At 37.2% G+C, this 24,275-nt stretch overlaps 1 protein-coding gene across 5 annotated transcripts in view; it reads right to left on the bottom strand.

Annotated features, from left to right (window-relative positions):
* Adgrb3 (adhesion G protein-coupled receptor B3) overlaps nt 1-24,275 on the bottom strand; it is a 721,645-nt gene that overhangs the window by 34,230 nt on the left and 663,140 nt on the right. For 4 of the 5 annotated variants that reach the window (XM_057752036.1, XM_057752037.1, XM_057752033.1 and 1 more), the window contains 6 exons: nt 22,234-22,300; nt 20,004-20,089; nt 14,532-14,630; nt 14,048-14,219; nt 3,362-3,457; nt 682-721 (listed from right to left, as the gene is read on the bottom strand). In XM_057752036.1, the coding sequence (XP_057608019.1) occupies nt 682-721; nt 3,362-3,457; nt 14,048-14,219; nt 14,532-14,630; nt 20,004-20,089; nt 22,234-22,300 (560 nt within the window). The remainder of the gene's footprint in view (nt 1-681; nt 722-3,361; nt 3,458-14,047; nt 14,220-14,531; nt 14,631-20,003; nt 20,090-22,233; nt 22,301-24,275) is intronic. The other variant, XM_057752035.1, reaches the window with a different exon arrangement.

The raw sequence follows: 24,275 nt of genomic DNA on the forward strand, positions 1-24,275 counted from the left end.
TTAAATCTGAAAGCAAAAAGCACTCAGAATGAATTAAATGATAATTGATTTCAAATATTTGGGTACTCAGGTATATATCCACTTTCAATATGAGAAAAGATAGCACAGAGAACAGCAAATCCAAGGAAAAATATGGTATATTTTGATGCACTTTGGAAGACAATTTCCAAGTTACTAAAAAACATTCAAAATAGAAAATAAATATTTTTTTTAAAAAAATTTAAAAGCCCTCTTCTCTAGTGAAAAATTAGCCAATGGCTAGAGGACAGCTACCAGTACACACACACACAAACACAAATACACACACACAACACACAGACACAACACACACACACACTCTAGTAGTTTACCAGCTTAGTGGTTGATATTCTCTATATGATGAACAAGGCAGCTACAGCGAGTTGCCTTACAAGTGCTCTTGTTCACGAGCCTGGAGGTTTATGACATATCTAGTAGTTTCTGCTGCTATGGTGCTCTCAATAGTCTATTCCTCACTTCCCACTTCTCTTCCGCTCCCCTCTCTCTATAGATCCCTGATGGCACAGTGATTCCCACTGGAAGATGCCACTATTCACCCACCCAAGTATGATGCACAAAGCATAGCTATTTTTAAAAAATCAAAACCCACAAAATGATTTCATACCCCTATAGATTACATTTAAAAGATTAAATTCTTCTTACCTGATCGACAAGCAATGTCTACATCCTTTTCAAAGTCTGTCTGTAACAAAAAATAAGGCACCGAATCATCATTTAATGAAGACGTCAAATGTTTTTAACATTAAAATTCTCTGAATGTTATAGATTTATAGCTAGCCAGCATTAGTGTATTGTTTTGTGCAAAAGTAGATTCTCAAGGAATAATCAGAATTTCCTAGAGACGAAACAGTGTGCAAAACCCATGGAAAATGGCATAGTTTTGATATGGTAACGTAATACCCCATATAATATGACAGAATTTTAGCTGGAAATGGTTCCAGCAGTAATTCTAGCTACTTAGGAAGATGAAGTAGGAAGATTACATGTTCAAGGCCTATCTGAGTCAGAGAATGAGGTCAAGGTCTGTGAGACCATGCTTGGTCTAGAAGTTTAAAGGGATGGAAATAGGGACGTAGCTCAGTTGGTAGAAGATTTGCCTGGCATGGCTGAGGAGGCCCTGGCTTCAAACCCCGAATATTAATAAACTGTGAGTGGTGGCACACCTCTGTAATCTATCACTTGAGATGGTGAAGGAAGGAGATTCCTAAGTTCAAGATCATCCTTGGCTACACGGTGAGGCTAGCCTAAGATACATGAGATCTTAAAAAAAAAAAAGTTGAGGCTATAACTTAGTGGCTGAGCCTGCACAGGCCACACAAAGCCTTGGTTCATTCTTCAGTAGTTCCATAAACAAAACAACAACAACAACAACAAAAAAAACAGGACCAGAATTTTAAGGCAATAGCCTAACTTTAATAAAGCAAGCAGAAGGTACACAATTAGAAATACCTTTAAATAACTGACTTTGGTTGTTCTATTTTATGCTTCTAGTTTTAGTGTGTTACCTGCAGCCTCTCAAAGGCCATTGGCTAAAGGAGGTTTCCCATCAGCCTGTGATACAATATTCTTTAATACAATCATGATAATGCTTATACTGCTATAGAATTGTATTTCCTCTGCTGTAACCAACGGCTCTCAACTGCAGAGATTAAAAATGAGGGCTAAACATCTATTCCTCTGGCCTAGAATCTTCAGGATATTGGTACCACCTTCTCCCAAATTCACATTTTAAACAAATCAGCTTATTTTTTAAGGTAACGTCAAATTAGCCTGTTGTAAGCAAATTTTTCAACTAGATTCCCTTCCTTTTTAATATTAGTTTTAAAATTTTATTACTGCTGCTACTCCTCTTATTATCATCATCATTATCGTTATTATTGCTATGTGTGTATAAACATGCTCACATGCTGAAGCACACATGTGGGGGTCAGAGGAAAACTTTGTGGCTGTGGTTTTCTCCTAAGTTGAAGTGGGTCCTGGGCATCAAATTCAGGTCATAAGGTTTGCACAACAAATGCCTTTACCTACTGGACCATCTGGCCAGCCCAGCGTCAATATCTTAAACAGATTTTTATGGCTATCTGGTTTTTGTAAGGAACTGATTTTGTTCCTCATCTTTTAGCTGCTAACATATTGCTTAGCCATATTTTTTATGTTCCATACTCCAAAAATGTTAATAAGAAAACAGTTATGCGGCAGACAGCTCATTCCGATTCAGTCTCAGTTCTGTTGATGTTGTTGGTTGCTTGAATGTCTTGTTTTGAGATATAATCATGTTATTCAAGTCAGAGTGCCCTTGACCTGGGGCTCCTAGTACCTCAGCCTCCCTCTCAGTGCAGGCATTCCAGGCATGCACCACTCCCAACTTCCATTTCTGTTTTGGTGACAGCAATTTTATCTCATTTCTAAAGTTTGCCAAAATGTTTATGTCTATAGCAGCCTTCACTCCAACAGAACACTGGGCTCATGTACAGGATGAACCCGTCACTGGAGGGGTGCCTTTTCTCTGTGTCTTAGTCTCTTGGTGCTTTCTTTGGGCTGTATAGGTGAACCACCATTATCTGTGGTCACCTTTAAAGATGCATATTTAACTGCTCAGAGTTGCAGCTCCTCTAATAATTCTATAATCTTCAACTAAGTATGACTTAGGAGAGGGGCGTATGATCAAAATGTATTTTATTAAATTCTAGAAAATTGATAGAGAGAAGGAAAAAAAAAGCCCATAACACACAGTCAGAGGAAACAAAGGTAAAAGTCCATAGTGCTCATTTGTAAAAATCATTATCTTGAATTGGATTCTAGACAAGTTGAAAATATACTTCACTGTTTCATAGGACACCATTCTAACCCCCAAGAGAGTCAACAGCAGATCCTTGATTCAAAGGCAATCCAGAAAGAACATTTACTAAATGTCAAAGTATAAAGTATTTATTTTAAATATTTATTTTCTGATTTATGTATTTATGTGTGTGTGTGTGTGTGTGTGGTGTGTAGGAGTGTAGGTGGGTGTGTGTGTCTCCATACTTGTAGGAATAAATGGAGGTCAGAAGAGGGAATCCAATCCCTTGGAGCAGGAGTTATAGGTACTTATGAGCTGTAGATGTGGGTATTGGAAACTGAACTCCAGACCTCTGCAAAGGTAGAAAATACTTTAACCATTAACTCATCTCTCCAGCTCACAAGGTATTAGTCTTAATGAATTAAAACCAAATTGTGATTTTATACTATTTTATTAATAAGGAATTTGTTATATATACATACATATATTTTTCCCTAAGAAACCATGACTTAATTATCATCCAGAAGGAAAATAGATGCTCACCATGATTTGAGCGTGTCCATTAGGAAAAGAACTTGAAGAATCAGCGTTGATCGGATCCTGACAGTTTCTCAACCGGCATCTAAATGCATCTTGTACCTGTGGATAGGAAATACACATTGATTTTATTTTTTTCCTCAATAATAACTAGATACTGTCCATATTGCCCATCAGTTATGAGGAAATGCTATCTTTATTTGTACAGTATAAGATTCATCTTGTTTCCTGGCTGGCCTGGAACTAGTTATGTAGATCAGGCTGGGAGTCTAGAGAGAAGTTCACAGAGATCTACTTGCATCTGTCTTCCTAGTGCTGTGGCTGTGATTACAAGCAGCACTACCATGCATGACATTGCTTACTTCTTGATACAAATATAGGGGTACTTGCCTAGGGTCACTGGCCAGTGTATTGGACACTTTCATCGTCTACCAAGTTAAGTGTTGGAACTCATGAAAGAGCATGATAGCTATTTCTGAGTTAATCCTTTTCATTCCTATTGTAGGGTGGGTTTTTCTCCTGTTGTTATAAACCATGTGCATACTGTTGTGTGTTTGTGTGTGTGTGGGGGGAGATATTGTTATTGTGTAAGGTACATAACGGATTTGAACACTATGAAAAATAAAATCACACAATGATCTTTTGGCTAGAATTGATTTATGATTTTTTCTTTTCTGACTCACATAAGAAACCTTGTGAAGACTATTCCTTCTCTCCCTTCATGTCTATGTCCCCAGACACATAAAAAAGAAAACAACAGAACAATATAAAACAATCTCTTGACTTCTGGTTGATTGACTTGGGAAAGATCAAATCTCTTGAGCTCAGTCAGACTCCCTTGACATCCCACCAGGTCCCAAATGCAGCAGCGTAAACATCTCACAAGAGGTTCCCAAGGATGCTACATTAATTGTTTTATTACAAAAAAATCTCAGCGGAGACAAAGAGCTGAAAGGGGAACACCACTGGTTGTGGAACAAAAGCAACTGCTCCTTTCTGATCATGACACCTCAGCAACAGGATGCACATCCCATTTCCTGTGGTCCCTTGGGCTCCTCCCAGGTTGTTCACAGATGGCGACTTATCACAAATCAACGGCCAGGTCATTCATTTTCTAATCCTTTGTTTGTCTAACTCCATGTGTTTGATATTCTCCTTCTCATCTACTATAGTCTGTTTTTCTGTTATTAAAAGCATAGCTGCTCTTGTGTTTTCCCTATGTTGAGTCACTATTGTGTACTACAGGGTAATCACATGTGGATCTTCTCTTTAGAAAAGCACAGCAATATAACATCCTGTCTCAGTTTTGATGTGAGATGTGGACGTTGGTCAGGAAGCAAACAGAACACAGTGGATCAAAACCTGACTCCACTAATTTGTTAATAGTCACTGTCACAAGTCTGCTTTGTCAGTCCTGTAGAGACCTGCACACACATCTCCTCTCGACCTAGGCTTCTCTGCCTGGTGGGGTAGCCAATTTCTGTGAAGTCCAACTGAGAGCAGGTGTCATCTGACGACTTCCATTCTACAGTGCTAATAATGCCAATCTCAGATTCCTCCAAAAGAACAATCAGTTTCCTAATAACATTTCTTTGGTCCAACACATCAATTAAGAGTCTGGCTGCACCAAGATCTACTCCAATTCTTTTTCCGAAGATTCCATAAAACAGGACTGAATCACTGAGCCTCTCACACTGAGGCAGACATACCCAGGACAGAGCAAAAACCTATTTCATCATCAGTGTTTTCCAGAGATGCCTTTTTAGATCAAGATATCATTGTAGGTTATAAAATAATACATTAAAGATAGAAAATTGGTAATGACTTTAGTGTTTGCCTGGGTGCCGTTATTTTTCTGTGATTCTTAAGTCTGAAGATGGGAACACACAACATGTGTTTTCCTTTTAAAGTCCTATAAACCACTGCCAGAAGAACAGGTTCTTGATAAATTCTGTTTATACCCCAAAGCAACTGTTAAGGTACATTTAATAAAGAAAAATAAAGAATATGTTAGGAACATTGTCTTTTGGGAGTTTGTCACATGAAGATTCCTTTCAAATCGACTTCAAAATACCAGCCTATATAAAATATGAAACACTGTGGTAGGAATGAAAGTTGCCATGCAAACTGTATCCAGAGCTCCCTGTCCTGCTTTCACTGTCTACTTGTTTCTATTGATGTAGTTGAGAGGTGGTTTGATAGATGCCTATCTTTGTTCTGTTACAATAACAACTACATCACAGTGTCACCATGTTGGGACATGGAATTTTGACTGACCTAAATATGTGTTCCTGGGCCCTGGTCACTCATATATTTAGCTCTAGAATAACTAATTTCCCTCCTTCAAAAGGATGAGAATTGTGTGCTTGCACTGACAGTTGCAATATTAAGCATTAATTTCTCTGACCCTTGCTAAAGGTATTTTTTATTTCAAAGCTATGGCCAAAACGTTGTCAAGTATTTTACAGCTGACATTTAAAAACATGAAAAAGCAAATTCTGTAAATGTATCTTCCAAGTCATTGTCTTGTTGATTGAAAGAGATAAAAAAAGAAATATCTTTTTCAAAACATATACTTACACACACACACACACAAAATCAATACTTTTGACTGCAAAACTTCCAGGTGTAACAGTGGGCTATTACAAAGGGCACATTTACATTGGAGAATGGCATCAGCTTAATTTTATCAATATAGAGAGAAGACGGAAAAGCACACAAATCTTCCACTATGTTTAAGGCCATTTTAAGGTCCTTTCAAGTGTCATAATTTAAGAATTAGATTTTAAGACAGCTTTAGTGCACAACTCTCATGCATAAGGATTTCCAGGGAAATTTCATTTGATTCCAAATGCTTTATTTGATTTTTTTTCTTTAAATCTGAAAATATACTGAGGCTATCGCAATGAATTGGCATTAAATATTTGCTCAACAGCATGGGAGGAAGTGATGAGACAAGATGCACAGGGCGAATCATCTTACCCCAGAGGGGCTGACGGGAAGAGAGTGTCTAAGAAAAGATCGAGGCACGTGCAAGCATTGTGGTAACTGAATTTTCTTGCAGGTACACAAAGAGTTTCGTCCCTGGGTAATTAATGTGAATTATACCAAAGAAAAGCTGGAATTGGCTAAAACTCAAGTTGTAGACAAACATAAAAATAATAAACAAAAAGCGACAATTATTTCATGCCATAGTACGATTAAAGTTCCCCTGAATCTCCTAGGCCAAGGTTACATTTACAATGATGAGCGACAACTGTGCTTTATTTACCATTTATGGAGAACTAATTCCTTACTTTAGTTAACATTTCTATTTAAAACTATTATTATTAGTTTATTATTAGATATCATTCCTACAAAATCTGAGTTTCTGTGGAATTAACATCTCAAAAACTTTCTGAAGCCTGGTAAACTCAATTTTTAAATGAATCTGGGGGGGGGAAACAATGAAATATTTAACATTAATTATGCCACACTTCATATCTAGATTATAAAATGTCTTCTCTTTGAACCATTCTGAAATAGGTCTGTCATTCTAAATGATGATCAGATGGAGCTAAAAGTAAGAGGGAGTAGCAAGGGACAGATATGTCAATGCCTTTAAAATATTTAGAGTGCTTTAAGGATCCCTGATGGTCTGGAGTGAGATAAAGGTAAGAACAGAAGGCGATGTCTTTAAGAAAACAGCAGTTGATATCAGTGATGTCTCAACTAAGTTTTGAAGCAGCTAGGAGGCTTTTAAAAATGTCTAGAGACACAATCAGTTTTTCTCAATGCACACGTTTTTTGGATGATATCTGAGTTCAAAGTAGCTTGCAGGGCAATGTCTAACTCCTGTCTCTCCCTCATGGGGAGAGACATTTTGGTTTTCTCACAGCTGCAGCAACAGCAGCACGCCAGGAACTTCTCAATTGGTCCTCACCCCTGAGGCAGCTGGCAGAGAATCACTGTGCAAAGTCCATGCCAGATTTCGAGGTTTGCAGGATAGGTGCACCCAGAACCCTTGGAAGTGTTACAAATCCGCGAAGCCTCACAGAGAAGAGTTTCACAGTCTGAAATGGGTTCTGGATTTAGCTGCTGAACTGCTCAGACCACAAGTCTTCTCCTTTAAAATATGAGAAAGTCTTACCTCAAGCTACTCTTTGTGAATGTTTGTGAAATCACAAGATCATTTTAAATCAGGAAGACACACATTTTTTCCCTTGTATTCATTTGTTATGATTTCTGGGGAAAGGGCTTTCTTACATGCTCCGTGTCTTCTTAAGTCTTGAGTCTACAATCACATCTATTGTTTCAGACTTGAACAAATGGCACAGAGTTTTTTTCACCATAATGTATTTTATATTTAATCATTAAATGAATGAATAAGTCTCAGTTTCATAAATATTACGGCAATTGACATAAGGAGCATGAACGACTTGACATTTAAAAAATATTGCTTGACTTTTCTCCTAGTGAAAGAAAAAAAAAGACAGGAAGGTTTGTCCTTTGCTATACCATGAAGAGTTCAGGGTGCACTCTCAGATTCAAGAACTGATGGATCTTCATTGGGATCCCCCAATGCTGAGGGATCTACTGTAGGCCCATATTTCTGTATGGCACAAGAGCCATTAGCCCTGTCTGAGCTGATCACATAACTCTGCAGACAAGCTGTCTCTGTTTAACAATAGCCAGGATGTGCTGCTCCTAGTTTCTTTTGTTATAATGTAGATTACCTGAGAAGAGATGTTGGCTGAAGCTGATGATTTAAGGGTTAAGAGGTTTGGTGCTTCCTCCCTTTGTAATTTGAAGGATGTCTTATAGAAATGCTAATTCATAGCCTATGTGACTGCTAGCAGACAGGTAGATGCAGATATGACTAAAAGCCCATTCACCTGGTTACCTAGGATACAGCCTAATGTGTTTTCCTGCTCAATTTATGTGATGATATATAAGGTGTTTGGAGAATAAACGGGAGATCTTGGAGAGATCTTGTCTTTCCATGATGACCATGTAAGCTGCGTCAGTTTATTCCTCGCGACTCTGTTCCAGTCCAGTTAGGGAATCTGTGCTGGACCCACACGGGGCCCCCGACAATCTACCACTTGCTATCTCAAACGTCCGTGCTTTTGACCTTCAAATCCGTTTTTTTATAGCCCTCTTTGGAGGACACTGAAACTTCGTTAGACCGTCTTTCAAACAAGGGGCCTGAAAATGTAGCTGTGCTCCTTTCATGTGCAAATGTGAGAGGAAAGAATTCTGGCTAGACACCACGCCTCGCACCTTCACAGGAGACATTTCATTCCAGCCTGGTGCCATAGCCTTTGAGACAGACAGGCGTGCACAGAAGCTGCACAGAATAGCAAGCTCACGCTTAGAGCCTGCAAGGACCGCGCCTGACATTATCGCCATAAGTGACAATAGCTGAAGACGGAGCCATGTTTCTTGCTTCAAAAGTCCTCATTCCTGAACGTCATTCTATTTCAAGCCTTTCAAATTTACTGAACAAACTCTGGACTACTTTAAGCCAAGGAATGAACCAAAACAAAAAGACATTTGGAGAAAAAGGAATAACCAGATATGTTTTCATTTTACTCCTTTTGCCGAGACGCATGCACCACACCAAAATCACAGAGCTAGACGGTGAGCTCTTGGGTGTATGAGAGGAGAGGGAAGTGGGAGCCGCTTGTCACCCTGCCAGTATCCAGTCTCTGCTCACTGTAGACAGCATCATGATGCTCCTCCCCAGAGTAGGGGGCATCTGGAGGGAAAACGTGACTGGAAGAATTTAGAGCAGCCATAAATCACAGTTGGGTGCTCCCTGGTAGGCACGCCAGTATAACAAGTTATGTTTAAAGCTCCCTGTGTCTGAAGCTGTCTCCTCCATCAGATCTCACATGTCTGTTAACTTCTTAGGCTTCTATATGGACATATGTCTGAAGATTCAGAAGGATGCAGGTGTTGACTATGTAAGTGGAACAATGAGAATCTGGGGAAGCCTAATTTAGAAGCAGTAAGATCTACACTCCTTGTCTAACAGAATGTGGAGTGAGGTGAGACTTTTGGCTTCTGGGGAAATGTAAAGACCGACACCATGCCGTCCTCTGCTGGGCCATGTCCAACCGAGGCTTAGTTTGTCGTCCTTTGTCATTCTCCTGCTTCAAGGCACATATTTTATTTTACTAGAAACAGAGCAAAACAATAGAATCTTTAGGTGATTTTCTTTTGGAATTTCAAATTCAGTCTGAAAAGTATGACGGTGTTAGTAAATGAGTTGACTGTCTCTTAATCCATGTGCTATTTATCTGTCTTCCAGGCAAAATGTTCCAATCAAACCCTGATCCTCCCCACATTTGGACACTTACTAACTCTATAAAATACAGTCACGGCTTTTCAGGTACAAGTTGGAGTAAGTAGCTGTCATCAAGACCATCAAGTGCTCTAACTGGAATTGTGATATGATGCAGGGAGGGAGGAAGGAAAAGAGGGAGGGATGCAGGGACGGAGAGAGGAAGGGAGAGGGAGAGGGAGAGAACACAATTCATGTTTATTTTAATTTTTTTTTTTTTCAGAATTGCTTCACAGGTTTGGATGAATATTTGAGGCCTCATCCGGTGCAGTCTGCCTTAATGCCAGAGCTCGGGAGAGAGAAGAGGATCTTGGCCCTGATACTAATGTCATCGACCAGCCCCAGGATGCTTGCACAGGGACACAACAAGATCATCCATTTTAGGTGTAAATTTTAAACACCCCCTTTTCTATTTAGTGAGGGCTTTATTTTAGATGATTTGGTATCACAGTCTTGTTATTTTCCCCCTCTGACATCAAGCTGCAATATTGTCTCAGCCTGGCACAGCTAGAACCAGAGATGAGAGGAATGTGCAGGGACCAAAAAAGTGGTTTCCTAGCAACAGGAACTATTCCAAAGGTTTCCTAACTCTTGTGTAGTTTCATTTCCATAGCAATGAGGAGAATAGTAAATAGTATGTGTTCTTATCTGTTCAATCCAAATGAATTCTAATCACCAAATACAGGAAACATCTATACTTGTATTACAAGATTCAATTTGATTGTCTAGAACACACATTACTGCCTAGATTAGGTGTAATGTATTTTGATAAATCAGATGCCTGAATATTTTCAAACTATTTTTCTCTTTTTTGGCTTTATCTTTTTTTACCCTTAGAAACACTTGCTAAAACAATCAAAAAGGACAAAGTTCTTGTAGAAGAAGAAACTATAGTGTAAGAAAAAAATGGTATTCAAATACTAAGTTTGTCAGGTTTAAAGATCAGGAACAGATATTTAGATACTCAAATTTCTTTTTATCGAAATAACTAAGAGGTTTGGGCAGATGGCTCAATGGGTAAATGTGCTTGCCTTGCAAGCAGGAGAATCTGAGTTTGAATTCCCTGTGTGTGTATAAAAGAACTAGCATAGTGCTAAATCTACAACCCTAGCCCGTGGGGTAGAGGAGAAGGCAGATAGGAGGAGCCCTACTTAGACCTCCCTGACCAGTCAGGCAAAGGCAGAGTTTCAGGTTTAGTGGGAAAGTCTGACTCAATGCAACAAGGCAGAGGATGGCAGAGGACACCTGAAGCCCTGCTTTGGTTCCATGGACAGTACACTGGTATATTAACATAAACTGCATCCATGCAAACACAGAGAAGTTCAGGGGTCAGTGCCAGTGCAATTATCTCTCCCTTCTTCTCATATTTTTCCTTTAAAATTGATCCCATCAAAAACAAAATCACAACCAAAATACACTCTCTGCATTATGTACCCTAAATGTCACCATTGCAATTGTTCATTCCTCCTGGAAGGACAAGACTATATTTCTCTTCCACAAAGAATGGGCAAGTCAATATTCATAAAAATAGCAGCAATTACAAAGAATCAAAAAAAGAAGAAAAAGGAGAGGAATAAGAATATGTATGCACCCAGACCCTTTGAAATTACTCTGAAGAAAATAGCAGAGAATAAAATGATGAAAAAAAACCAATAAAGACAAAAACTGTATTCTTAGGTCTCTTGTGGATTATTAGCTACGAATTACAAATTAAGTAGTTAAAAGCCACACATTACAACTCCGTATTTTACAAATATTGTTCTATTTGCTTTGGTGTGTTTTTCTTGGAAACGGTACTGATAGGAGGCACCGAGGCCATGGGAAAAGGGTGTTTTTTTCTCTTATACTACATTCAGTGTTAGGGGAATAATATGAGACAAATCTACTGCCAATGTCAGGTGATACATGTGCAGATTAGAAAGACCCATTACCTTCAAAGAAGCTTGCTGTGATGCAGCCCATATAATGTATAAAATGGCTTAAATTATAAATGTAAAAACCTTAGTTCTTTAGTAACAAAATTTCTTTAGGAATTCTGAAGATCACTTGCCCTTAATGGAAGTATATGGATTTTTATCAGGGTTACAGAGTGTTTATATGATTCAGTGAAAAATAAAAAAATAGAATATGTTCATTTTAGTGTTAAAACTAAAGAATGCTATAATAATTCACTGTGAATTTGTCAATAATACAGTTATTCATTTTGAATTATCCACTAAAAAATATCAGAGAAAATGACCATGCTTTTGCTCCTGCTAATAGGGAAAGCACATATTTACAGATTTTTTATTTAGTAGAAGCATTTGTTACATGGTTTAACTTAATTGCACTTAAATCATGTTTTTGACAGCTACTCCTCTAATTAGAAAGTACTGAAAAGTTCTGATTGGTATCAAGAATTTTTCTGCCAAATATTTTTTTCCCTGTAAGCAGCAAAGATTTGATAATAAGCCATATCTGTCACTTAAAATTCTGTTTATTTTGAGGAAAGACTAGCAATGTCTAAAAATGAGACTTGAGTTGGGCACGTGGCTTAGTGGGTAGAGAGCTTGCCTAACATGCCCAAAGCCCCGAGTTCAGGTCCTAGCACAGATAAAACTTACACAGTAAGTCTGAGATTACTGTAGGCTACTGGACATCGTAGCCTAAGATAAGAGAGAGAATTCATCTAAAGGTAGAACGCTTGTCTATGCTTTCATAACTGGGGTATTCATTTCTTCTGAACATTGCATGCAGATATGTCTTGCATCTTGTTTAAAGCCTGCTAGAGTCCATCCTTAATTGTCAACTGAAATGGCTTTGTGCCTATTAATTTAGAAGAATTCTGTTACTTAAAAATGTTAGAAGAACGTGAGTAAAAGAGATGCGCACAATAGTCATAGTTGGAAAAGAATATAATCTAGCCGGGCGATGGTGGCGCACGCCTTTAATCCCAGCACTCAGGAGGCAGAGGCAGGCGGATCTCTGTGAGTTCGAGACCAGCCTGGTCTACAGAGCTAGTTCCAGGACAGGCTCCAAAGCCACAGAGAAACCCTGTCTCGAAAAACCAAAAAAAAAAAAAAAAAAAAAGAATATAATCTACATTTTCATTCAATTGCTTTTTAACCTTCATTAATTTGCTCTATAAAGAGCTCAATATTTGGGAGATTTTGGGAGATTTTAGAAGTGATATTTTAGGTAGAAGTTGGTGAACAAGATTTGACAGTTGTAAGCTACTTTAGACGTTGAAGTTGTGAAATATCCCTCCCTTGCAAGATGAAGAAGTCACACCTCATCTGTTTTCATGGCTTCTCGTCATAGAATATTCTTAGAATACACCTGTGAGTTTATGCTGACATCTGTGCCTTCCTGAAATAAGGCAGAAATACGGCTCTTCCCACCTAATAAATCAGGTAGAGGCCTTTCGTTCCCTTCACACATTGCTGTAAAACGAAGGAGTGTGTGTTTAGAAGCACGCGCAGTCTGTGATGTGTACTACACAACAAGTTACTCAAGCACACTCGCTAACGTGGACTGACAGTCGATTGGTCTCAAAATCACTCACATGGCATGGTGTCAGCTTGTTCTTTAGTCCCTACTTGTCCCCAGAGTAAACACTGAGATGACTCATAAACCTTGTCAACACTGTGTCGGTGCTTGCAAGTGTTTTTCTCACTGGTAGAAAAACAGTATTTTAGCCCTAAACCACACAAGTCTGCTGTCTCTCGCTGTCTTAGCGATGCTTGGTACCTGTCAGGGTTTCTAATCCAGAGGAGGCTTCCTTTTCCGAAAAGTAACTGAAGCTGTGACCCAGACAAGGGCTGGGATTGCAGGCCTGTAGTTCCCATGGACAATGACTGCCTGGAATGCCTTAGTATGTGAAGGTTTTGTAGTTGTTGCTATATACATCCAAATGAAGATCATTTATCTTTCGTAAACTTTCAAATACAATTTGCATGGAAAGTAAGATTAATTAATAATAGGACCAGGGATATGCTTTATGTAGTAGCTATATTAGGACACAGGTAAGAAATAACAGGGTATGATGTCTATGAACAGTACATTTGACACATGTCTATTTTACCCTTTCTCCCTCTAGTTTCTCGAGCATGCCTAGTTTATTCGTCTGGCTTGAATCTGTTCCTGGTTCTTGGCACCTCTGCATGCGTTCCCCTTGTACAAACCACATGTATTTCACCCTGTCACTTTATGAGCGTCCAAGTCTCCTGACTTCTTCCTTAGAGTTTCTTTTCTCCTTTGAATCTTAAGCAACAGTGAGTGGAGAAGATCAGTTTAGTCTGAAGGCAATCAGAGATCCCCTGATTAATTAAGACACACTTTCCCACGTTTGCTTATCTCTTTCACAACGGAAATCAATTCCTCACCTCTCTCCGAAGAATGCAATGGACCATGACTATCACGAAGCCTTGTAATGAATCAAACACAGCAAAAAGGATTTGGAACAATATGGAACGTTTGTCTGTCATGGCCAGAACTGCAGACATCCATGTCAGAGCCAGAAGGGGCAGCACTACACAGGAGCTCCAGAGGGAGGCCCTGTTGAAAGAGAAAAGAGAGCAACATTACGTAGTTGCATGTCACGCTCCAGGCCATAACCAAGCCCCCCTTCACTCTCCCCAAAAGCATTCTTGTGTGTGGCACCAAGACTATTAACTTGGAAACCACTAAGCAAATAACACTTGAGATTTGGACTTATCTTTTATAGACTATCCCGCAACCGTTATAAAGGTAGTTGCCCCATTATAAATACTCAAGTATTAGCAAACACAATTATTTTTTCCATCATAGCATTTTCTCACATGCACATGTAAACTTTTTAACAAGAAGATGTAAATGATTGGGACTAACATGGCGTTACTGGCGGTGGTGGCTGACAAAGCTGTTGTAGAAACTACTCCACACTTGGCACATTTGAGCGTCAAACCGCTATGAGGCTCACTCATCTGACTGCAAACAAACAGAACACCCACAAAAAGAACAAAAATATTGAATTGTCACCAAAAAAGTTGCAGCTGCAGGTTATTTTTTTAAATACTATTTTATGCAGAAAAGGTATACTTATCAAGGGTGAATATTCTAGATCATGTTACAGATGCAGTTAAACCATGTATTCTCCCTGCAACATTCACATTTTAATGCTGTGGGCTCTTGGAGCATGCAAAGTATGTTTCCATCACTTACATTACACATGGCCCTGTGTCTATAAAATACAGTTGTCTAATACACTGAGTTTAATGCATGCATGTGCTTGCACCCACAAGTAAACAACTCTTTATTCAGACCCATGGTAAACGAACATGTGAGGACTCCAAGATTCAAAGAATTTCATTGTCATATGAAAAAGTTTCAAATGTTAGGAAGACTTCCAGAAATATTAATATTATGGCAGGAGGTCTAAGGAAGTAAAATATGTATCATACATATATGTATATATATGATATATATGTAAAGTCTTCGAATGTGAGAGATGAAGTTTCTAACTCTACAGATTTTTACTCTGAAATTTTTATAGCATCAATGCTTGTTCAAATTATAGGATGATCTGAATACAGAGACTGATAGAATGAAAGATTACATTATAATAAAAGAGCATAAGACATATTTATAACAGTAATTAAGTTCAAAGTAAGAGATTAAAACATACAACACTTAATGATCTATGTGGGGCCAAGAATTCAGATTCAAAATAGATAGATCTTATCTATTACTTTATGGAAGCAGAATGAAACTAAACAGTAAACCTTGGCATGCATTTCCCTTGCAAAATTGTTCCCTGAAACATTATGTATTTACTAGTACATAAACCTCCTAGAAAACCCAAAAAGAAATAAACGGAATCAAAATTCAAAACTTTCCCGTGGCTTACTTCTGCACTCCATGCCCACATGGTGTCAATGTCTCCTATGTGTTTGCCATGTAAGTCTTTACATTCATGATAGTTTGGAGCTGTGTTATTGTATATAGTAAGTGGGAGAGGACGGAAGGCTTGATTTCTTTTCAGGGAATACACTCAGTTGTAAATGGCTCACAGGTGGGATAAGAAAACCTGAAGTCTATCAGATTGATTGGCTCAGATCTCATGAGGATAAAAACAACCAAACAAGGGTTTGCACTGAGGCTGTAAATCACCCACTTTCTGGATCTAACTAAGCAGGGTCTTTATCACAACCACACATGTGCACAAACTCAAAGTGTGGTGTGTGTTTTCCCCTGTGAGTAGTTCTATGATCAGAGTAGTACCTGGTTGAGTTTGCTCGTGGCTGTATAAATCTCTCTTATCTCCTCTCGAACACTCTAACCAGAGAACCCAAACAGATGTCCTTTTTAAAATGTCATAGATGATTGTGACAAACAAGTAGGCAAGAACACAATTGCCCTAAAATACACCCAAGTCTCTTTCTTGTTAATCTTAAACACATTATTATTCAAAAGGCATGTATTCATCATTTACTGTTTCTTTTATCACAGAAGATACTAGTTATTTCTCAGTTTAAGAATACCTTCCCCCGGGCTCTGAGGCAAGATTGAAAATCCAAAGATTATTTAATAATAATAATAATCATAATGATGATGATGATGATAATAATAATAATAATATGGTAATCACCCAAGATACAAGCATCTTAATCCTAAAATCCTGATTTAAGTATGAAATTTTCTAATAAATTTGAATCAGGGTTCAAAGTACTGCATCTTTCTTTGAGATTTGCAGTGGACTAAAAGGCCTACACATTCTTTCCTTACAGTAAACCAAGTTGAGCAGCTTTGGCAAACAAATGACAGGAATGGAGTAGAGTGAAACACCAAGAAAAATGTATTTTTCTATAGTTTATGTGATTTGTACATAAAGTAATGAACCGTGGAAAACATATACTAGATTCTAAATTGAGTTCCTACCAATGTAAAATAAGCGTTTTTTGTTGTTGTTGTTATCAAGAGAATTATACACTCATAAAGTTATAAGCCTAAGCGATGATGAAACACGAAGTTGACTTGTCCATATTGTCTGATAAATACATCACCATCAGGGTGCAAGACGTGGGTGCCACCCCACTCTCCCCATGTTGTTCTGTCGTCTCTATCATTACCATAAGACTTGGAGTCCACTGCTCTTGTCCCTTCTCAACTCATTCTATTATTTTTTTAAGAAGAATTAGTTGACTATTTTATTGTTAATATCTAACATATTCCCTCAAAAAAAAAGCATTCTCTTCTCCACTTGAAGAAAATTCACAGAATGTGTTAAGGGTGTGCTGAGCTAACTTTCTTGATTTCAAGTAGATATAACAGAGCAGTTTAATACATTCTACAAGAAAACACCATTGCAAAGAAATTGAGAAAATATAATTTTTGTTTTGATATTCCAAAAAGATACATTATAATTTATATTGTTTTGAATTATTCCCACTCATTTTTTTATATAATATATACTGTTATTTTCAATAACTCACCATTGGTTATTTTATATATTAGAAAACGTTTAATATGGTTAAAATGTTACACAGCTTTTCAGGCTTGTTTTATTATTTATTAAATATTTATTCATTCATTCCTTTATAAATATTTATTGAGGACAAAAGATAAACTTAGATAATTCTTATAAGTGATTATAAAGTATAAAAAAGATAACAAATGCAAGAAAAATGGAAGAATGAATAGCTAGGCCTTATATTTTATTTTAAATAATATAGTCTAGTTTCATAACCTAAACCTCTTTATGTATATATAGACATATTTATATGTATATATTCAGCCAACCTGAAATAGCCAACTTGACAATTAGTGAAATCAATTAAGCCAGTCAGCATAAACCATGCTCATTGCTTTCTCAGTGCATCTGATTAAGCTCCTCTTTGAAGTCTTTATTACACTCATCACTGCTTCTCTGAAAACTAAAAGTAACTTCACACATTCATTGTATTTTTTTTTGAAGTTTCCTTTATTCACACTTCAGATTAGAGAACAAATGTGAATGTATATCTACTGGGTCTACCTTAGAATTTCTGTTTGACAAATGTTGAAGCTAGGTCGTTACCTCATTAGCTCTCCTGTGCTCGGGATAGTGATCATAAGTCTACCTGTAGAAAGACTTGAGTATCTTTGTAGAAGTCCCCATATGAAGAGGAAGGCACTGAATCAGGTTTGCCAGGGAAATTTATATAAATTCTAAGAATGCTTTTAAAATTAGGGGTTTTCAATTATAATTATCATTGCCAAATATATAGATTGAGATCAATAATTTTTAAATTCATACTACAACAGTGGTATTTAAGTTGAGATCAATGTAAACCAAGCTTGACACGATGCACAAAACAATGAGGGGTGAAGAGAAACACTGGCCACGATTTGAGGGATCCTCAGCACTCTGTTGAGCTCATCTCCCTTTCTGACCTCAGTGTCTTAGATGATGAGGTCATGGTCAGGTACATTGCTCATGTTTCATTGCTCATTCCATTCATCATAAGATTCACTGTTTGTTGGGTAAGGCTTGTCATTTGCTGATGTTCTTTTGAAAACATTATGCACATTACTTCATGTATCTAATGAGGCAAAAGCAATTTTCCTGTTTACTGGATGAGGAAACAGGGCATCGGAAAGATGAAGTAACACGCCTGAAGACACATGTGCAGCTATCGCGCTAAAGAGTTCTGACTTCGACTACCTGCTTTAGGAGTTGTTGATGCCACTGGTATCAGACTCAACATTTTCTATGCAGGACTTAGTCCAATCAGCAGAAGAAATGGTTACTCTATTCCAGCTACAGGGTGGCAAGCTAACAAGGGTAATTCTGTGAAAAGCTCACATCAAATAGAATAGAAAAATCAGTGTCAACATCAATTTGGAAAGTTCAAAAACTAATCTGTTATGAAAAACAGTGTGTAATTTAAAAAGTGCCCCTGTGCCAGGACAGTCCCCTCTTTGATTCTACTACTAGGATTTTTTTTTTTTAATCTAATACTTTTTATTTATTCTTTGAGTATTTTTTTTTTTGGTTATTTACTTATTTATTGTAACCCAAGATGGCTTTGAATTTATAGTAATATACCAATATACACAGCTATATTTTGTATTTTTTTTTACTTTATCATCCACAACTTTATTGATGTTACAAAGATATCAATTTGTTATTATTAAAAGTAAAGATGAAAAAGTTCAATTGGGAAACTCTTGTTATGTAGGCAGAAAAACAGAAGGTTTAACAATACATTGAACAGAATAAGGACATCTAAATTTCTGCTAAGTATCCCAAAATTGTAGTGAGGATTTTGAAGAGAATATGACAGATGAGTAATCTTTACATAGTTATAATTATTAATTAAAAATGTACACGAGCTTCATAGTTGTATAAAATATGTTTCTGTGAATGCTTGCATGTGTATAACTACATATCTGTGCATGTAATTTTATGTGAACAATATTGAGGCTTTATTTTTATTATTATTGAAAGCTGTTAAATTTAGTCTTTTACTAGGGAAAAGAACTGTCTGAGCTCTTACTTTATAATCATCTCATAAATTATAAGGACAGAAATATCTTTAATTCATCACCAGTAAGTGATCACATATTATGACCCTTAAAAAATCATAAAATATTCAAAAAAACAATTATAAGAACATGTTTTGAATGAAGGTACTTTTTATAGAAAGAAAAAAGCTGTCACTTTTTTTGACAGAAAAGACCCATGAGAAAATCAACAGCATCAATATCTCACTCAGATTTCTACAAATCCTTAGAATGGGGTATTGCTGTAATCTAAAATGCTTCGATAAATCTACACAGGAGGTGTTGTTTGATATTGCAATAACAGTAAAAATGGGGCATCTGCTTTCATAGATATTGTAGATGGTAAATGAAAATTACAAATAACTATTCTAGCAAATTTTAAATCTATGACAAGAACAATGCTTGATAAGTATCCATTTTATATGAAATGTTTTGTTTTTCTGGTCTACACAATTAGCTAGAGAGGAAAGAACAAACAAATAAATCACTTTTTTTCATTCAATTTAGATGTTTGGGGGTCTACTGTGAGTAAAGATTTGAGTTTTGAAATCCCTTATCTCAGGACAACTAACAAGACTTAGTGTTAGATCTTAATAGATGGGCAAGGAATGTGCATACTCCACATCTTTTCAATAGCCTGATTTATTGCTTCTATTTAATACATAATATCAGAGAATCCTGAAATGGCAGAATCTACAGAAACATTAGCACATCAAGAGCAGAGTTTAAGGCCCAGACCCACATAGGTGACAACCCGGACCTGGACTATGGGATTTACTTGTAAAGAACCTTCAATATCCACCAATGGCAGCTTACCCGGCTCTGTGTTTGAGCTTTTTATCTAGGATTCCATCTCTGGAAACAAGTTTATTAAATACCAAAATGCCAATCACCATGTTGACCTGTCAAATAGAAACAAAGTTGACCTTTCAATGATACTGAAGGGGATCAGGACCCTGTTTCTCCGGTAAACAAGTCATAACCCCATACAGAGGGCAGGACTCTGAGGAGTGATGTGAATGACTTCTTAAAGGTGTAACGAACATCTGAACAGTGGTGCATGCCGCTAACATTTAGAGTCCAACAAACACATCTCATTTCCATGGTTTGCAATTTAACATGGTAAAATTAACCTTCGATTGCCTAGTTTTCAAAAGGCACTAACACCCCCCCCCCCATCAATCTGGTCTTATTCTTTCTAGGGAAACTGCATAAAACAATGGACTAAATGAGTTTTATTCCATACTTTAAAGCCAAAGAATTTTAAATCTCCCAGCAAGGGGTTGCGCTGAGCCTAGGCAGGTAAAGGGACTGAGGATTTTCCACTAGCAGAGAACACAGAATGGCTAGCTAGTCTCTGCAGCTGTGTTGTGGCTGCTCTCTCCCAGGTTTGGGGACTTTCTGATATACTCTTTTCTAGGAAGGGAAAGCCTATTCAATCTCCAGATTTCTTCAGAGGATGGAGACTGCTGTTAGTTCTTAAAATACACTCTCCTGAATGCATCTTCTCAACCTCTTTCAAAGACTCCTTACTCTCACTTACATGGCCTTTTGTAATGACATGAAGTCAGTAAGAAAATGTTCTGCTGATAGAAGGCTGAAATCTGTCCACTTGCTGGTATTAGAAAGATCCCAAACCTTTCTGTTAATAAGTGATTTAGGAGACATCACTCTTAGTGTCTGGGCAATATACCACTCATCAGAAGAATGTACCTTGTACTTCATTTTACTTGAACTAAGAGAAAATATAAGTTCTAGGGATTCTATTAATTCACAACTTAAAACATGAGAGAATTTAGGACCAGTAGAGATCCATCATATTGGTGTTTCAATTATATACATACTGGCTATTTCTTCATTATAGGGTTACATGTATGTTGACCTAGCAGCTTAGGAAAATAACTCAATTGATTTAATAAAAATCCAGTGCAACAGACAAAAGTGTTCCCAGTAGTTTCAAGTTCCCTATGCTTTTCTGTAACACTCATGTCTTCAGTGTTGTGGTTTGGTTTTGTTTCTTTCTTGTAAACCATGGGCAATTCTTGTTCTCTGTTATGGCTTTGAAGAATGAAGGCTCTTTAAAAGGAAAGCCTAAAATAGTGTTACTAAGAAAGAGGTTTCCAGTGTCCAAGTTATTGAATGAGCCATTCAAAGAACTGAAAGGTAATTATCTCGCAGATAGCCTAATTGAACAGTGATATGTGTCTTTGTATTTAATATATCTTTTCTTTCCTCCTTCATTTTCGTCAGAATGATGAGTGAGCATAAGAGAGAAGGGGGGCCAGAGGTTGGGCAGAAGAGAGAGAGAGACAAGGGAAAGAGGGTAGAAAATTTTACATCTTATAATTTTTAAAATTGGGAAACTATTTTGTTATTCTAAAAAAAATGATTAAAAGTCTTTGTACTTAACAGCTACTGGTGGTTTTTTAACTTGGAATAATATTGACCCACCAAAAATATCTGGAGATGTGGTAGGCAAAGGGAAGGATGCTACTGAATATACTAGAATATGCAGGACTGACTGTGGAACAATGACATATCCATTCTAAAATGTTTGTATAACTGAGTTTGTGAAACTGACAGGTATGTATGTATATATGTATGTATGTATGTATGTATATATATATATGTATACATATAGATGGATAAATGATAGGTAAAGATATTTGGGAGTGGCAGTCTTGATTAATCTCCCTCTTCATATATAAATACATTATACAAGATAATATAGAGGTTTAATGATATAAAGGATGGGATTTTATATATTGTAGAGGAGGGATTTATTGAAGTTCACTTGAGCTTCTTCACATATCTGAAATCACTGTAGGAGGAATTCCACTCTCCCAAGTTTAATAACCTCCAGTACTTACATATGAATATTTTAGAGTAATATAAGATAGAAAGCAATTGATATTAAAATTGATGTAGTTAAGTAGTTGGACTTTAAAATTTCTACCCACCAAACGCTTTATCAAACTTGCCACTCTAAATGAGCCCCTGTAATCTTTCCGCTTTGCTAATCCATCAAGTGAGTTTCAGAGTTTACCAGGACAACAGCGGCTGCAGGTCCAACGAAGGCGTAGAGCAGTCCTCCTTCAAGCGACAGCCAGCAGCTAAAAATAGCATTAGAGAAAACTAACAAAAATCAGTGATAAGCATCAGGCCACTGGATTGTGGAGCAAGCAGCATCGGCTGGGATTTGACCTTGCGGTGTTGGCGCATTTCGAAGATTTATAGCTTAAAAACTAAGATTAGAGCATTTCATAAGGAGGAAACACTACCTACCCCTCACTACTGGGCTTTTGAGGCAGTTAAAATATTTTAGACAAATTATTTGTATATCACAATTTCTACTTTTATTTCTTGCAAAGAGATTATCCCAACAAATGTTGCTTTACCTCCTCCTTGGTTGACTCTTTCCGAGGGACTTCAAAATAGTAACAGCATGTTTACAAAATCTTCCTTCAGGCCACTGAGATACTGGGAGAAAGTGACTTAAAAGATATCGAGGAAGGAAATAGAAAATTCATATTTGCATGTGTGTGTTTGTGTATGTGTGTTTTCTTTTATCTTTAATTTTACTGTTTCCTAGAGTACCAAGAACATTCTCTGGAATAAGTTCGTGAATTAGAATGAGTGCAGCTGTGTTTCTCCCATTTAGTAATATCACCAAGAGATGTAGGTTTGCATGGACAGCGATGGAACTCTTTCAGGGGCAGGGCAAGGAGATGTTCATGCTCTGAATCAAAAGGAAATGAAGAGGTCAGAGGACACAGCACTGGGAGTTTGCAGACAGAGCATGTGCAGTTGCCCACAGTCCAGGCAGTGTTGAGGAGAGAGTGAGGGGCTGTTTCTCACGGCTGGTGTGGACCCAGGCCAGTACTCAGGCAACTATTTTTCTGCTATTTGTCCTTTTCACCAATCAGTCCATGCAGCTAGTGAACTGCCTTCAAAACTTACAATATGTAGTGGTGACTGCACTGTGCCTCTTCTAACAATGATCTGCTCTATTATTATTGAGGGTATAGTTCCATATATCATGCATTTGCCAAAACCACAGAAAATGATATATAAGAGTATAAATGTGACTCTCTAAGTTATAGCTTAATTACAACTTTAATCTAGTAGTGATATATACATACAAAACCACTGTATACATTGACAAACACATGTATATTTGTTTAAAGATAACACACGGCTCGGCATGCTTTGGAATTTTATAAACTTGAAAGTGGGGCCCGTAAACACTAGTAAGGTGTTTTATAAATCCTTGATTTATACCAAAACAATTACTTTAATAAAAAAAGTAATAACAAAGCGATTATATCATAATAGTCCTTAAATAAACACAGCATTTTATGTGAATGAAAGAAAATCAAGACTCCCCAAACGAGGAGTTTCCCCAGCTCTAAGAAGGAATCTTTGTTTGGGATGGGCAGGTGTAGTGATGTCCTTTTCTACGCTCTTAATTTGGTGAGTACAACATGTGGCTTAATTACTAATAATCCCTGGAAATAATTACAGAATGTCACGTTGTAACGGTTATTTATTCGTAATATGTACACTCTCCATTTCTCAACTACATCCTCGATATGAAAACCGGCATCAAAAACTATGAAAGTGTATTGCTTCAAATTAGAAACGTTAAAGTTAATCTTCACCATAAATTGTTTCTTGGACTTTCTGAGCATCACAGGCATAAGGTGGACATCATACCCTGTTCTAATTTCTTCCACAGTCTAGGCATCTTCTACTACGGAATCTGTCTCCTGACCAATCAATTTCAGCGTAACAACCATCAAGTAACAAAAAAACCTGAATTAATAATAGCTAATGATAATAGACCTGGATACCAATGATGTCTGTAACTGAGAGAAGAGTCACATCCTAAAACATAATAGAAAAATAATGTCAGGTTGTTACCAGTTCTAACAGAGAGTATTTAAGTTTTGACATGTACAGTACATGTTGATGTATCTTTAAAGGAAAATATTTGAATGAGGATTCTTAATAGTTGCATCACTTTCTTTACTTTGACGCGTAGAAGTCACCTTCTAGCATGGCTAATGACTCAGTGACAAAGTGAAT

Source organism: Chionomys nivalis, chromosome 19, assembly GCF_950005125.1.
Source record: "Chionomys nivalis chromosome 19, mChiNiv1.1, whole genome shotgun sequence".
NCBI classification, from domain to species: Eukaryota; Metazoa; Chordata; class Mammalia; order Rodentia; family Cricetidae; genus Chionomys; species Chionomys nivalis.